Consider the following 16041-nt stretch of genomic DNA (forward strand, 5'->3'; position numbering starts at 1 on the left):
TTTCACAGGCAAAAGGACATGTTTACACAGGCATAACAAGCTGCGAAAAAGAAAAACCCTGGAAAAAGTGAAAAAAGAAATTGTAAAAGAAGCCCCAAAAGAAGCACAAGCTGCCTTCTGAGAACTGAGCAGATCACATGGTTAGGGAAACAGTGAATATAGCTGAGGGAGGTATGTGTAGCCTCAGCCAATCAGGGAGAATGACACACACTGACAGCTAAGGAGAAGGAAGTGTGATGTTACAAAGTGATCGGCCAGTTCGCACATATTTTTGGCACTGTTTTTTTGTATGAATGATCTCATGGGACTTGATGATTGACCATGGTGTGGTCCTATGTGTGCGGCCAGCTATACATAGATTTTTTTGATGAACAACATCATCTCTACCACTCTAAACAATTCTGCATTGAAGACTTCTGCTTTCTCTCTCTTCTGGAAGCCCTTTCTCATTCCATCTAGCATTCTCCAACCTACACAAACTCTGATTCTCATTGAAAACTGGCCCTCACCTGACATATTTAGAAATGCTGCCTCTATTCCTTGACCTTTTATCTAGTCAGTGGTTACTATGCATGGACAGGGCTGCATCATTTTGTATCTGGGGCCAATGTTTACAGGTGTCTGTACATTATCTTTTGTTAATGTCACATTGTGCTACAAAAATATTATGCTGTCATTATGCTGTGTACATCACTACAATCATTGATGGCACCATATTGCTACATAATAAGAAGGTCCAGCCTTAGATAGGTATAGGTACTATGCATTGTTAGAGAATAGACTTGCCCTTCTAATAAAGTCATCTTCCAATAGTTAGCGATTGAGCATGCATCCCCTCGCTTGGCACAGTTAGCAATGTTAGGCAGTCAGCTACTGCATTTTATTATCAGGCAGATCCCAATAGAGAACATCATAAATCATAAATATATCATTTATTGAACAAATTGTAGCTGTTCCTCAGAATCACAACCTCCCTGCTATGTATTCCATTAAGCACATAGAAATCATTTATTTAAGCTTCATTAAATGTATTGTCATGCAGTTTATCTTGTAGAGTTAAATTCATTTTTAAACCTTTTCTGCATATATATATATATATATATATATATATATATATATATCTATATAGTAGGGCCGATTGTAGCCTTCTTGCTACCTGAGGTAGGAAAGAAAGAAGGTATGTGGCATCTCCAGATTGATAGAAAAGAGGGATGGGTACATTCTGGATAACCAGTGTATCTTAGGGCAAGTGTTTTTTAGGCATCATGTCATATTTTCTTAACCCTCGTGGTAAAAAAAACTGATAATAGTCATAGCATACTGCTCAAAAAAATAAAGGGAACACTTAAAAAACACAATGTAACTCCAAGTCAATGACACTTCTGTGAAATCACACTGTCCACTCAGGAAGCAACACTGATTGACAATCAATTTCACATGCAGTTCTGCAAATGGAACAGACAACAGGTAGAAATTATAGGCAATTAGCAAGACACCCCCAATAAAGGAGTTGTTCTGCAGGTGGTGACCACAGACCACGTCTCAGTTCCTATGCTTCCTGGCTGATGTTTTGATCACTTTTGAATGCTGGCAGTGCTTTCACTCTAGTGGTAGTATAAGATGGAGTCTACAACCCCCACAAGTGGCTCAGGTAGTGCAAGTCATCCGGGATGGCACATCAATGCAAGCTGTGGCAAGAAGGTTTTGTGTGTCTGTCAGCGTAGTGTCCAGAGAATGGAGGCACTACGAGGAGACAGGTCAGTACATGAGGAGACGTGGAGGAGTCTGTAAGAGGGTAACAACCCAGCAGCAGGACCCTGCAAAATGACTTCCAGCAGGCCACAAATGTGCATGTGTCCATTCAAATGGTCAGAAACAGACTCCATGAGGGTGGTATGAGGGCCCGACATACACAGGTGGGGTTTGAGCTTACAGCCCAACACCATGCAGGCCTTTTGATATTTGCCAGAGAACACCAAGATTGGCAAATTCCCCATTGATGCCCTGTGCTCTTCACAGATGAAAGCAGGTTCACACTGAGCACATGTGACAGATGTGACAGAGTCTGGAGACACCGTGAAGAATGTTCTGCTGCCTGCAACATCCTCCAGCATGACCGGTTTGGCAGTGGTTCTGTAATGGTGTGGGTGGCATTTCTTTGGGGAGGCTGCACAGCCCTCCATATGCTTGCCAGAGGTAACCTGACTGCCATTAGGTACCGAGATGAGATCCTCAGACCCCTTGTGAGACCATAAGCTAGTGCGGTTGGCCCTGGGTTCCTCCTAATGCAAGACAATGCTAGACCTCATGTGGCTGGAGTGTGTCAGCAGTTCCTGCAAGAGGAGCAGCAGAGTGCCGGTTAGACTGATCAGTGCTTTGCAATGGCATTGAAGATGAACCGTGGCTGGGTCTTTCAGCATGACAATGATCCCAAACACACTGCCTGGGCAACGAAGGAGTGGTTTTGTAAGACGCATTTCAAGGTCCTGGCGTGGCCTAGTCAGTCTCCAGATCTCAACCCCATAGAAAACCATTGGAGGGAGTAGAAAGTCTGTGTTGCCCAGCGACAGCCCCAAATAATCACTGCTCTAGAGGAGATCTGCATGGAGGAATTGGCCAAAATACCAGCACCAGTGTGTGTGAAAACTTTGTGAAGACTTCCATAAAACGTTCAGGGTGGGGGTTATTCCCCACAATCCAGGCCGCCTTTTGTTGGCCCTAAAGGCAGCCTGTTTCATCAGCTGAGGGGGATTTGCTAGTTGCAGCTCACACTGCCAGAGAGCTGAGAGTGGAGTTGTTCCCTACGTTTGCTCTAAGGTTGGAAGCTGGTGAGCAGCCTGCCTGGAGGCCTGGAAAAGACTTGCTTGATGTCGCATGGCATGGTCTAAGGTGTGAACAAACACCTAAGGAATACAGGTGGTTTGTTACGTTTTCCTTTGTTCCGCAATTAAAGACTGTTTGCTGTGTGAAAAGTGTGAATAAAACACTGAACTTCTATAACGCAACCGCACCTATTTGCAAGAGCGAGTCATCACAATATTTATATATACTAAAGAGGTGCAGACGGCACTGAGGTCTCAACCCAGAGAGTGGGGGTTTAAGAATTAAAGAGGTATTCTAGGATTTTTTTATTTGCCTATGCTACAGGGGCTGTAAAGTTAGTGTAGTTCCTAATATAGTGTCTGTACCTGTGTGTGATGGTTTTCTCACAATTCTTCTGTGATTTTCACTCCAATATTTATTTTTATCAGCATACAAAATTACTGTTGTCTCAGATTTTTCCCAGGTTGCAATGCAGCTGAGACCTGACTCACTAGTCAGCTGATGACAGGGAGCCTGTCTGCTTCAAAGGGTGGAGGAATCGCTTGGTGGGAGAGAGATCAATCTGCACCAATGCAACAGCTGTAGGCAACCTGATTGAAAACCACAGGTCTTTTGGTTGATTGCAGCTCATTTATGTTTCAATGGGTGGGGGGGGGGGCTGATGTGTGGGAGGAAAATGGAATTGTGGGATTTCTAGTCAAAAAAAGAAAAGTCAAACAGGAAATACTAGTTCACAAAAAGCTAGCTACAGTATAAGGCTAAGTTTCCACTTTGTTTTTTTCTGGCAGTTTTTGGAAAACTGCCGCTGCAGTTTTTGAACCAAAGCCAGAAGTGTATTCAAAAGGAATGGGACATATAAAGGAAGGACTTACACTTCTCCTCCCTTATGGATCCACTTCTGACTTTGGATCAAAAACTGCAGTAGCAGTTTTCCAAAAACTGCGAGAAAAAAATACCAAGTGGAAACTTAGCCTTATGGTAATCACACAGCATAGCCATTTAGCCCAAAGACAAGCGCAGATACTTCCTAAGCATGTCCATTACTGTCTGCCAGGTACGTACGAAAATCACCTTATGGTGGATAAGGGCACAGGATGTCTTAACATACAAACTGGTAAACAGAGAAACGGCAGCACAACTATAAAACTTGTATACAACAAAGGCCTTTTGTGAAGGCTTTTTCCATTTTTGCAATGATCTGCTGCTGAAGCATTACCATGTGAAGGGATCTTCCAGGCTGACATCTATGTTGTGCTCACAGTGACAGCGTCATATAAATTCCAACAGTGCCATTATTAATAAAGTATGCATAGAGCCAACATCATAGAAATTTCCACTGTGCCAGTATTCGTGTAGTACCCATAGTGCTAGCCTATAGCGATATTATATAAATAAATATATATATATATATATATATTGTACCCAAATATGTATTTAAAGGGTAGCTCCCACCATCCTATTTTTTTTCTGTCCCTGCCTATTGCCAATCTATCCCTAACCCCCTCTCTGCTTTTAATTTTTATTTTTACTATATTAAAAATAACTTTTTGTCTGCCTGGTAGTGTGCTCACTACCAGGAAGACTTCCCCAGCAGGCACCATGTCACTGATGCCTGCTGCGGGGGGACTTTCGCCCTTAGTTTATCTACACAGGGTGCTTCCAGCTGTTTCACCACTACAACTCCCAGCTTGCCCTGACATCTATTGGCTGTCAGGGCATGCTGGGAGTTGTAGTAGTGAAACAGCTGGAGGCACCCTGTGTAGATAAACTTTAAGTTAGTGCAATGCGGCGCTACGATGCTAGCCCGTTCCCTCCATCACAACCCCCCTCCCGCATACCCCTAGTGGCCGTTTTTTTAATGTAAATTAAACCGTTTTAATGAAAAAAATAAAAGTATATTAGAGATATGTTGTAGTACAAAAATGGTACCGACAAAAACTTCAGATCACGGCGCAAAAAATGAACCCTCATAGCGCCCTGAACACGGAAAAATAAAAAAGTTATAGGGGTCAGAAGATGACAATTTTAAACATATAAATTTTCCTGCATGTAGTTATGATTTTTTTTTAAGTAATACAAAATCCAACCTATATAAGTAGGGTATCATTTTAACCGTATGGACCTAGAGAATAATGATAAGGTGTCATTTTTACCGAAAAATTTACTACGTAGAAACAGAAGCCCCCAAAATTTACAAAATGGCAGTTTTTTTTCAATTTTGTCGCACATTGATTTTTTTTCCCGTTTCGCCGTTAGATTTAAAATGACTGATATAATTAAAAAGTAGAATTGGTGGCACAAAAAATAAGCCATAATACAGATTTTTAGGTGCAAAATTTAAAGAGTTATGATTTTTTAAAAGTAAGGAGGAAAAAACAAAAGAGCAAAAACCGAAAAATGCCCGGTCCTTAATGGGTTAACGTACCCTCGTCCTCTGTTCTCCCATTGCTAAGGAACCGGCCTCCCTGTCCTCCGCTGTTATCGCTGCGGTCCTGGGGATGGGAACGTCACAGAGCCTTCAGCCGGCTTCTTACATGACAGTCGGCTCAGCCTATCATCGGCCGAGGCGGGACATCGCTGTGGCCGGTGATAGGCTGAAGGCTCTGTGATGTCCCAACACCAAGAAGCAGCAAGAACAGCGGAGGGACCATGAGGCCGGTGCCTTAGCAACGGGGGAACGGAGGATGAAGGTAACTTAAAGTTTGTTTTTTAATATTTGCAGTCCGGACACAGGAATACAAAGCGCAGCGGCTGAAAATTATTTGGCAGGGGGGGAGAGAAGCTGCGCTTGCGGGTGACAAACGATTAGTACCCCGGGGTGCAGCGCTGGGCTGATAAACCGGCTGGGGGGGGACGGGGACATTGGGGGGCAGAGCTGCGCCCATCACATGATGATAATGGGGGGGGGGTGTAAATACCGTGGAACCACCATGTTGTTCAATGTACATAGGGTACTACTCTGAAAATAAGCCCTAGTGTGTTTTTTGTGACTAAAATGAATATAAGACCAGGTCTTATTTTCAGAGAAACACGGTATGCTCCATCAGTGATGCTGCCAGTGAGGCTGTAACCAAGGGGTTTCACCAAGTTGCCCTTTAGAAAGTGCTGCAAGCACGACTACATCAATGCAAGCGGAGTGTTAGTTATACTAGGCATGTAGAGTTTGCTGTGCCGTGCTGTTCACCTAACCATTGGACCATATTGATAGTATATTACCCTGATTCACTGAACTACTGATGTGTTCTTATTGGTCGGAATGAAAGGCATAATTCAGACCAATGTGCTGGCACTGATGCTGCTCTGTGAGGCTTAAAGGCTCATTGCTGTATTATGTCTCTGTGCACAATGCGGGCACCATATATTTGTTTCAAAGCATGCTTATATTAAAGATTTTCCAATTTCACTTGGTAAAAAGAAAGAAAGTAAGACAATAAACCATAGGTACAATTATCCACAGGAATCCATATATCCAAGCGTTCAGCGAAATACCATTATATAGACAGTATAGATAAAGCAATGAATGCCAGGTGTTATGGATAGGGGCTGTATATTTACTTACTATTCCTGTTATAGCAGAAAAGATTACTATGGATAGCATACATAACCATGAAATACATCATTGTTACGCTTCTCCGGCATGCTGGGAGTTGTAGTTTACTAACATGTGGAGAGACATGCCGCAGACTATTGCATTACATAGTCACCCATCTATTTCAATGGGTGCCAAGTAATATAGTGATCCCTCAACTTACAATGGCCTCAACATACAATAGTTTCAACATACAGTGGTCTTTTCTGGACCATTGTAACTTGAAACCAGACTCAACATACAATGCTACGGACATTCCAGATCTGGGAAACATGTCAATGACTGGAAGAACCAACCAATCAGATTGGGCATTCACTGGTAAAACCCCTGTATTAGCGCGTGCACTGTAGTACTGAAGCGCATGCACTGAATTCCTGTCTGGTAGCGCCCCCTACAGTACAGGGAGGTATTACATGTTCAGTACTACTCTTAACCTATGTCACAGTTAGCTGCTCCTTTGGACACCAAGTAAGGAGGCTCCATTTTACTTTTTTTGTACATTGCGTGTACTGTACAGGACCCTGAAGAAACTCCTGTCCTCTACATAGACCAGTGTTTCCCAACCAGGGCGCCTCCAGCTGTTGCAAAACTACAACTCCCAGCATGCCCGGACAGCCGAAAGCCGAAGGCTGTCCGGGTATGCTGGGAGTTGTAGTTTTGCAACAGCTGTAGGCACCTTGGTTGGAAAACACTGACACAGACAGTGATTTACAGCTCCCAGCAGCTCTTTTTTTTCTTTTATATGTACAATCTTGCTTTATCTATATTAGTTATCTACTTTTTTTTCTTTAAAACCTCACTTTTCTTATTTTTGGATGACATTTTGGGCTTCAGAACCAATTACCAGGTTTCCATAGAGTTATGGACTCAACATACAATGGTTTCAACATAAAATGGTCGTCCTGGAGCCAATTAATATTGTAACTTGAGGGACCACTGTACTACATTTACCCTGCAGCTGATCTCTCTATGTCAGTGTTTTACACCTAATTTAATGGGACACCCCTTATGCAGCTCGTCCCCTGTGGGAAGCTTGCCCTGTGTATGTATGTAGGACCTGCCTGTAGGTAGTTTGCCTTTTGTAGGTAGCTTGCCATCCCCAAACACACACCCCGGCACCTTCGTAGGTAGGACCCCCTGCAGGTAGTTTGCTCAGTCTGTAGGTAGGACCTCATTGCACATAGTTTACCCTCTGCAGATGGTTTGCCTGCCCTGTAGACAGGACCTCTCTACAGATAGTCCTGGCCCCCTGTAGGTAGGACTACCTGTAGGTAGTTTGCCCTCCCGCTCCCTTGTAGGTAGGAACCCCAGCAGGTAGTTTGCCCCATGTAGGTAGCTTGCCCCACCCCAGTAGGTAAGACCCCTAGCAGGTAGTTTGTCCCATGTAGGTAATTCCCTCCCCACTGTAGGTAGGACTACCTGTAGGTAGTTTGCCCTCCTGCTCCCCTGTAGGTAGGACCCCCAGCAGGTAGTTTACCCCATGTAGGTAGCTTGCCCACCCCAGTAGGTAAGACCGCTAGCAGGTAGTTTGTCCCATGTAGGTAATTGCCTCCCCACTGTAGATAGGACCTCCTTGTGAGGAACTAACATGATCTATGTCAGCGATCTTCAACCTGAGGACCTCCAGATGTTGCAAAACTACAACTCCCAGCATGCCCGAACAGCCGTTGGCTGTCCGGGCATGCTGGGAGTTGTAGTTTTGCAACATCTGGAGGTCCGCAGGTTGAAGACCACTGATCTATGTTCTAGCAGCCAGACTACCATTGCCAAAAGCAGTGTTCACCACCAGGGTGTCTCCAGTAGTTGCAAAACTACAACTTCCAGCATTCTAGGACAGCCAAAGCCTATTCTGGCATGAGTTGTAATTTTGCAACAGCTGCAGGCCCCCTTGGTTCGGAAACAATGGCTTAAAGAAATAGGATTTGTCCCATAGTGGCCAGCTTAACACTAAGGCGGATGTTATCATAAGTGCAGATTTTTGCACAATGTGAAACCTGCTGCGCAGTGTGCGGTTTTACCTGTTGCTGCGCAAAATGTATCATGTTGTGCATGTCACTTCATAAATTTGCGCAAATTACAGGAAGCCCCTGGATAGTGCACAAAAAAGGTGAAAAATTCAGACATTTCTAAACCACCCGGTAACTGGAGTACAATGAAGCAAAATTTTGCGCAAATGTCTATATCTACTAACCATGGGGGAGATTTATCAAAACCTGTGCAGAGGAAGAGTGGTGCAGTTGCCCATAGCAACCAATCAGATTGCTTCTTTCATTTTCCACAGGCCTCTAAAGAGGCCTGTGGAAAATGAAAGAAGCAATCTGATTGGTTGCTATGGGCAACTGCACCACTCTTCCTCTGCACAGGTTTTGATAAATCTCCCCACATGTTCCCTGAAAGTGCACAAGAAGTATAACAAAGCCAGAGCAGACAAAATAAAAAACCCTGCAAAATGAATGATAATTTTGGCTCAAGTCACTGCGCAAAATAAAACCCCACTGTGCACACCTTTGAGTTTATATAGAACAGACAACAGATTCAATATGGCGTGGTATACCCGGGGGGGCAGTACTGGCATTCTTGGATCCCACATTGCACATAGATATGTAAGAAGATACAGAGAAGTCATGTTAATGCAGCATAATGGATGCTATAAAGATCAGTCATGGTACAGTAAGGGTTAAGGTATATTAATTCACAGTTTTTATAGACATCATTTACTGTGGAAGACATTGCACATGACTTACCCAGGGCTCCCAGGAACAGAAGGCTGGGGGATGTAATCAACTGGGATCTACTGGTTTGTCCCCAGTACAGACAGTGGAGCAGGAAGTGCAGACAACAGCGTGTACGTTGCTTAGTAACCTGCAGCCATGCCTGCCTGTGGGAGTGTGCGGGCCGGGTGACTATTGTCATTCATGTCAGACACAACAACATCTCCTCCTTCGCCTTCATTCACACAATGTAACCTGATGTGTACACAGTCCCCGCCCTCCAACAGTCCCTTATACCTGAGGACATATATCTGTGTGTAAAGGAACCACACATAGCACATGGTTCATCTAGTCTGATCTTATATTCTTTCCTTTATTTTTACCTTCGAATAGATATACAGTAGTCCCTCAAGTTACAATATTAACCCCTTAAGGACCAAGCCCATTTTCACCTTAACCCCTTAAGGACTCAGCCCATTTGGACCTTAAGGACTCAGACAATTTTATTTTTACGCTTTCGTTTCTTCCTCCTCGCCTTCAAAAAATCATAACTCTTTTATATTTTCATCAACAGACTAGTATGAGGGCTTGTTTTTTGCGCGACCAGTTGTCCGTTGTAATGCCATCGCTCATTTTACCATAATATGTATGGCGCAACAAAAAAAATACTATTTGTGTGGGGAAATTAAAAAGAAAACCGCAATTTTGCTAATTTTTTAAGGTTTTGTTTTCACGCCGTACAATTTACGGTAAAAATTACATGTGTTTTTTATTCTCTGGGTCAAATGATACCCATGATTATACACTTTTCTATTACTGTTGCGCTTTAAAAAAAATCGCAAACTTTTTAACAAAATTAGTGCGTTTAAAATCCCCCTATTTTGAAGACCTATAACTTTTTCAATTTTCCGTATAAGCAGCGGTATAAGGGCTCATTTTTTATATTAATACCATATTTGCTTATACAAAGCATTTATTACATTTTTTATTAAAAAAAATGTTGGAATAAAATGTTATAAAAAAGCAGCTATTTTGGACTTTTTTTTTTTTTTTTATGTTCACGCCATTCACCGTACGGGATCATTTAGATTTTATTTTAATAGATTGGATATTTACGCACGCGGCGATACTAAATATGTATATAAAATTAATTTTTTTACACTTTTTGGGGGTAAAATAGGGAAAATGGGGCAATTTTACGTTTTTATTGGGGGAGGGGGTTTTTCACATTTTTTTTACTAAATTTTTTACTTTTTTTACTTTTATTTTTACACTCTTATAGTCCCCATAGGGACTATTTATAGAAACCATTCGATTGCTAATCCTGTTCAGTGCTATGTATAGGACACAGCACTGATCGGGGTTATCGGTCATCTTCTGCTCTGGTCTGCGGGAATGCAGATCAGAGCAGAAGACTCCCGGAAGACAGGTGAGGGGACCTCCGTCTGCCATTCAGGAGGATCGGATCGCCGCGGCAGCGCTGCGGGCGATCCGATCATCCTGTTAAGTGATTGGGATGCTGCAGATGCCGTGATCTGTATTGATCACGGCATCTAAGGGGTTAATGGCGGACATCTGCGGGATCGCGGGTGTCCGCCATTACCGGCGGGTCCCTGGCTGCGATCCACAGCCGGGACCTGCCGCGCATGATGCCGGCATCGCTCCGATTCCCGCCGTTATGCTCAGGACGTAAATGTATGTCCTGGTGCGTTAAGTACCACATCACCAGAACGTACATTTACGTCCTGCGTCGTTAAGGGGTTAAAGAGGCACTGTCATTGTTAAAAACTTTTCATATATTGCAGGACTCATTATAATATTACATTTCACAATATGCACCTGTTAAAAAAAAAAAAATATTTTTACCTGAAATTCAAGCTCAAAATAGCCACTACTAGGGGTCGCCTGTCTTTTAGCCAGACAGACTAGTCTAGATTTTACAGCATACTGGATACCGGCCGTAAAGCATACCGGTATCCAGTATAGGAGATTTCTATTGTTTATGCAAAATTACAAATAAAGGATGTGTGGACTTGCTGGGAGCTGTAGTTTTAAAACAGCTTGAGGCAACACTGCTCTAACACAGTTAATTACAAACATTGCAGCTTCAGTTGTTACTAAACTACAACTCCCAGCATGCTGAAATAGTCAAAGCTTTCTTGGACTCTTGAATGACAAAGAAGTTGATCAGACATTCAGGAGTCTGAGAAAGATGAATGACATACATAGTGACAGCTATGCTGATTAGCATCCAGGTTTACTAGGAGAAGATAAAACAGATAGAACATGTATTCATAAAAATGCTGTACTTTTATCTAAAAAATCCTTGCACTAATTTTATAAAGATCTATTCTTATATTTATACATTTTATCCTGTTATGAATTCACCATAATGTCTTCTGATTACTGCAGGCAAGCTCCAAGTATTTTCCTCTGACACATGACACAGCATAAAACCAGAGAGGAAAGGGTTACAGAGCAGAGAGTACTGATTGGCTGACTGCACAGGCTTGCTCCTGTGAGGAAGACAGACTGACACGCCCCCTCCAGCCTGCACAATGAAAAAGTAAGTCACCAGCAGATAAATGCTTATATCTCTGGATATATAGGCCAGAGACACGTAAAAATTTTATGCACATGATCAGGATTGGGTCCTGAGTAACAGATCACTTTTTTCTTTTTTTTTGCACTATGACAGGTATGCTTTAAGGACCAGGTCAATTTTATTTTTGCATTTTCGTTTTTTCCTCCTCGCATTCTAAAATACGTAACTCCTTTATATTTCCATCTACAGACCCATATAAGGGCTTGTTATATTTCCATCTACAGACCAATTGTACTCTGTAATGAAACCTCTCATTTTACCATAAAATGTACGGCGAACCCAAAAAACATTTTTTTAGGGAGGAAATTTAAATGAAAACCACAATTTTGCGCATTTTGGAGGGTTTTGTTTTCACATTATACACTTTACGGTAAAATTGACATGTGTTCTTTATTCTGTGGATCAATATGATTAAAATGATACCCATGGCTAGATACTTTTATATTTTTGTACCGCTTTAAAAAAATCTAAAACTTTTTGTACAAAATCAGTGATCTAAAATCGCCCTATTTTGACCATCTATAACTTTTTCATTTTTCCATATATAGGGCAGTATGAGGGCTAATTTTTTGCGCCGTCATCTGTACTTTTTATCGATACCACAATTGCATATATAAATCTTTTAGATCATTTTTATTATTTTTTTTTTCATAAAATGTGACAAAAAAGCTGCATTTTTGGACTTTATTTTTATTTTTTACGTTTACACCATTCACCCTATGGGATTATTAACATTGTATTTTGATAGTACGAACATTTACGCACGCGGCGATACCAATATGTTTATATTAAAAAAATTACGCTTTTTGGGGGTAAAATGGGAAAAACTGACAATTTTCATTTTTATTGGGGGAGGGGATTTTTCACTTTTTTTTAACTTTTTATTTTAAAATTTTTCTACTTTTTTTTTACACTTTTTATGTCCCTATAGGAGTCTATCTATAGCAATCCTTTGATTGCTAATACTGTTCAGTGCTATGTATGGGACACAGCACTGATTAGTATTATTGGTCATCTTCTGCTCTGGTCTACTCGATCGCAGACCGGAGCAGAAGACCCCGGGAGACGGCCAGAGCAAGGAGAGGGTACCGCCGGCCGCCATGCTGGATGATTGGATCGCCACGGCAGCGCTGTGGGCGATCCGATCATCCATTTACAGTACCACACTGCCGCAGATGCCGTGATCTATATTGATCATGGCATCTGAAGGGTAAATGGCAGACATCCGTGCGATCGCGGATGTCGGCCATTATGGGCGGGTCCCCGGCCGATGCTCGCGGTCATACACAGGACGTAAATGTACGTCCTGGTGAGGGAAGTCCCGCCAAACCAGGATGTACATTAACGTCCGTGGTCGTTAAGGGGTTAATTGGTTCCAGAATGACCATTGTATGTTGAAACCATTGTATGTTGGGACCATAACTTTATGGAAATCTGGAGGCTCTGAAGCCCCAAAATGTCATCCAAAAATAGGAAAAAGTGAGGATTAAAGAAAAATAAGTAGATAACTAATACAGATAAAGCAAATCCTTACATATAAAAGTAAGAAAGATCTGCTGGAAGCTGTAAATAACTGTCTATTTCAGTGTTTCTCAACCAGGGTGCCTCCAGCTGTTGCAAAACTACAATTCCCAGCATTTGGCTGTCCGGGCATACTGGGAGTTGTAGTTTTGCAACAGCTGGAGGCACCCTGGTTGAGAAACACTGGTCTATGTAGAGGACAGAAGCTTCTTCGGGGTCCTGTACAGAACATGCAATGTCCTAAAAAAGGTAAAATGGAGCCGCCCTCACCTGGTGTCCAAAGGAGCAGCTAACCCTGGCACAGGTAAAGAGTACAGAACATGTAATACCCACTGTACTGTAGGGGGCGCTACCAGACAGCCAGTCAGTGCATGCACTTCAGTAATACAGGGGTTTTACCAATGAAATGTCCATTCTGATTAGTTGGTTCTTCCAGCCATTTAAACGTTTCACAGATCTGGACTGTCCGTAGTATTGTATGTTGAGTCTGGTTTCAAGTTACAATGGTCCAGAAAAGACCATTGTATGTTGAAACTATTGTATGTTGAGGCCATTGTAAGTTGAGGGACTTACTGTATGTTTATTCCAGGCAGGTTTATAGCGTACCTGTTATATCTGGAGACTTTTCAGGACGCTTTGTGTGGGTACATGAGAAGCATTACTATTTCTGGCCATTATATAATGTGCATATATTAATAATTTGTAGTTTTGCCAGGGCTGGTGGGTGAAGCCTAATGTCTATGGCAGTGTACGGCGTCCATTTTAGGACATCGTCAGTCGTCAGCCATAACTCCGTCCCACGCTGTCCTCCATCGGACCAATCGCTGTCAGTCGTCATCCGCAACTCCATTCCCCGTCAGGTGAAACAGCATTCCGCCTCCTGCCTCACACCAATCACCGTCATCCTTCAGCCACAACTCCCTCCTCCCTCATCTGAAACTCCCTCTTCCAAAACGCCATCATGCCTCAGACGATTCTCCCTCAGACACAATTTCCTGCCGCATAGTAGAGTTTTTAACTGTGTGATATATACACTGTTTGTTATGTGACCTAAATAAAGTACAAAGTGTTAGTTATTCATTGGTGTGTGCCCTTGTTTGCTTTTGCCTTTTCTTGTTTCTAGTTATTGTGTTTACTATTAAGCATTTGCAGCACCCATCTCTTGTTTATTTATTGGTTGCACCTACAAATATTTATGTGTGGCATAACAGAGCGACGCTGCACAGCATGTATAGTAGAGTTGAAACTGTGAAACTTGCATGTGTACTACAGCTTGACAAGAGAGCAAAAGTGCAGGGGCCTCCAGCTGCTCCAAGATGAAGAAAGTGGGGAATTTAAAACTTCACATTTATTTCAGCATGTTAAAAATAGGGGGTATCCATGGTGATATCCCCTGTTTTTAACATGCTGAAATAAATGTGAAGTTTTAAATGATCTACTTTCTTCATCTTGGAGCAGCTGGAGGCCCCTGCACTTTTGCTCTCTTGTCAAGTTGATTCCCAGGATCCGGCCCGCTGTTTGCCTGCACTGCTCTCCAAACAAATCCAGAGCTTCAGTCCTCTATTTCTTCACAGTGGTGAGCTGAACAAAGCCATTTCTTTAGAGCATAGGCTTGCGCAGCCTATTGCATTAGGGTGTGCACCCTAAAGCACAAACTAAAGTTCCCCCACATTAGGTGCAATACAGTTCCCCACATTAGGTGCAATACAGTTCCCCCACATTAGGTGCAGTACAGTTCCCCCACATTAGGTGCAGTATAGTTCTCCCTACATTAGGTGCAGTGTAGTTCCACCACATTAGGTGCAGTATAGTTCCACCACATTAGGTGCAGTATAGTTCCCTCCGCATTAAGTGCAGTATTGTTCCCCCAATTTACGTGCAGTATAGTTCCCCCACATTAGGTGCAGTATAGTCCCCCCACAGGCATACAGCCTTCAGACATATACAGTCCACTGCCCCACTTCAGTGTTCCGACCACCGCACCTCCGGTCCGGGGACCCTGCGTTTTTAAAGATAACGCGGGGTCGACACCGCAGAAAGGTAACTGGGACATCCTTGTGTCCTGAAAAGATCTTCCGGGACACAGGGATGTCCCGAATGTGACAGGGGCCCCCTGCAGGCTTGATTTGGCTGTACCCAGGCACACCCAGCACACCCCATGCGCACGCCTATGCTTCAGAGTCTGAATAGCAGAGCCGACACCGCATAGCATTGTGGTGTCCCGGTACCGTATTGCATACCGTACCTTGTGGTGAGGTCCCCAAAGTCAGAGTCCCTGGGAAAGTGGGGGTCCTCTTCTGTAGTTAACCCCTCATCACCCCTCAGTTAGCTAAAATTTGTGTAAATAAAAGTGTAAATATGTATATTTAAGATGCCTACCTTGTTAGCGCCGCAGGTCCTGCGGGTCATGTGACTTGGTTCACAGAACTCTATGGTTTGCTAAAGGACCTTTGGTGGTTCTAGTCAGGTGATCACCCACAATCCTATGTAACGGTGAGTGACAGCTGCCATGGACCAATCTAAAACGGTTCACCTCCTGCCCATATAAGGGAGCTGCGGCCATTAATCTCTCTCTTTCCTCGTGGACTGCTGATGAGGTAGGATCTGCACAGCTATCATCGGCAACCACTAGGCCAAAGCCTTGCGGCCTCGGCCATAATCCAAATTGTGAGTTATTACAATTCCCCGAAATCTTCGCAAGATCACTGGACCTAAACCAACCCCTAAATCCAGCGGATCTATGCAATCTAATTCTCCTACTCCAAAGAGAACTTACCGGTCCCGACCAACTG

The 16041-nt window shown here is 43.0% G+C and overlaps 1 protein-coding gene and 1 long non-coding RNA gene across 8 annotated transcripts in view; one reads left to right on the forward strand and one right to left on the reverse strand.

The window, feature by feature from the left end:
- CFAP20DC (CFAP20 domain containing) overlaps window positions 1-11547 on the reverse strand; it is a 512401-nt gene extending 500854 nt beyond the window's left edge. For 2 of the 7 annotated variants that reach the window (XM_056524504.1, XM_056524495.1), the window contains exon 1: window positions 8431-8469. In XM_056524504.1, the coding sequence (XP_056380479.1) occupies window positions 8431-8463 (33 nt within the window). In that variant the 5' untranslated portion in view covers window positions 8464-8469. Of the gene's footprint in view, window positions 1-8430; window positions 8475-8603; window positions 8649-9156; window positions 9374-11511 lie in introns of those variants that run through there. The other 5 variants (XM_056524502.1, XM_056524499.1, XR_008844939.1 and 2 more) reach the window with 4 other exon arrangements.
- LOC130275890 (uncharacterized) lies at window positions 8973-14303 on the forward strand. The gene is made up of 3 exons (XR_008844940.1): window positions 8973-9077; window positions 11536-11689; window positions 13965-14303. It is a non-coding gene; the product is annotated as an uncharacterized LOC130275890 (long non-coding RNA).
- The last annotated feature ends 1738 nt before the right edge of the window (window positions 14304-16041 follow it).

Source organism: Hyla sarda, chromosome 6, assembly GCF_029499605.1.
Source record: "Hyla sarda isolate aHylSar1 chromosome 6, aHylSar1.hap1, whole genome shotgun sequence".
NCBI classification, from domain to species: Eukaryota; Metazoa; Chordata; class Amphibia; order Anura; family Hylidae; genus Hyla; species Hyla sarda.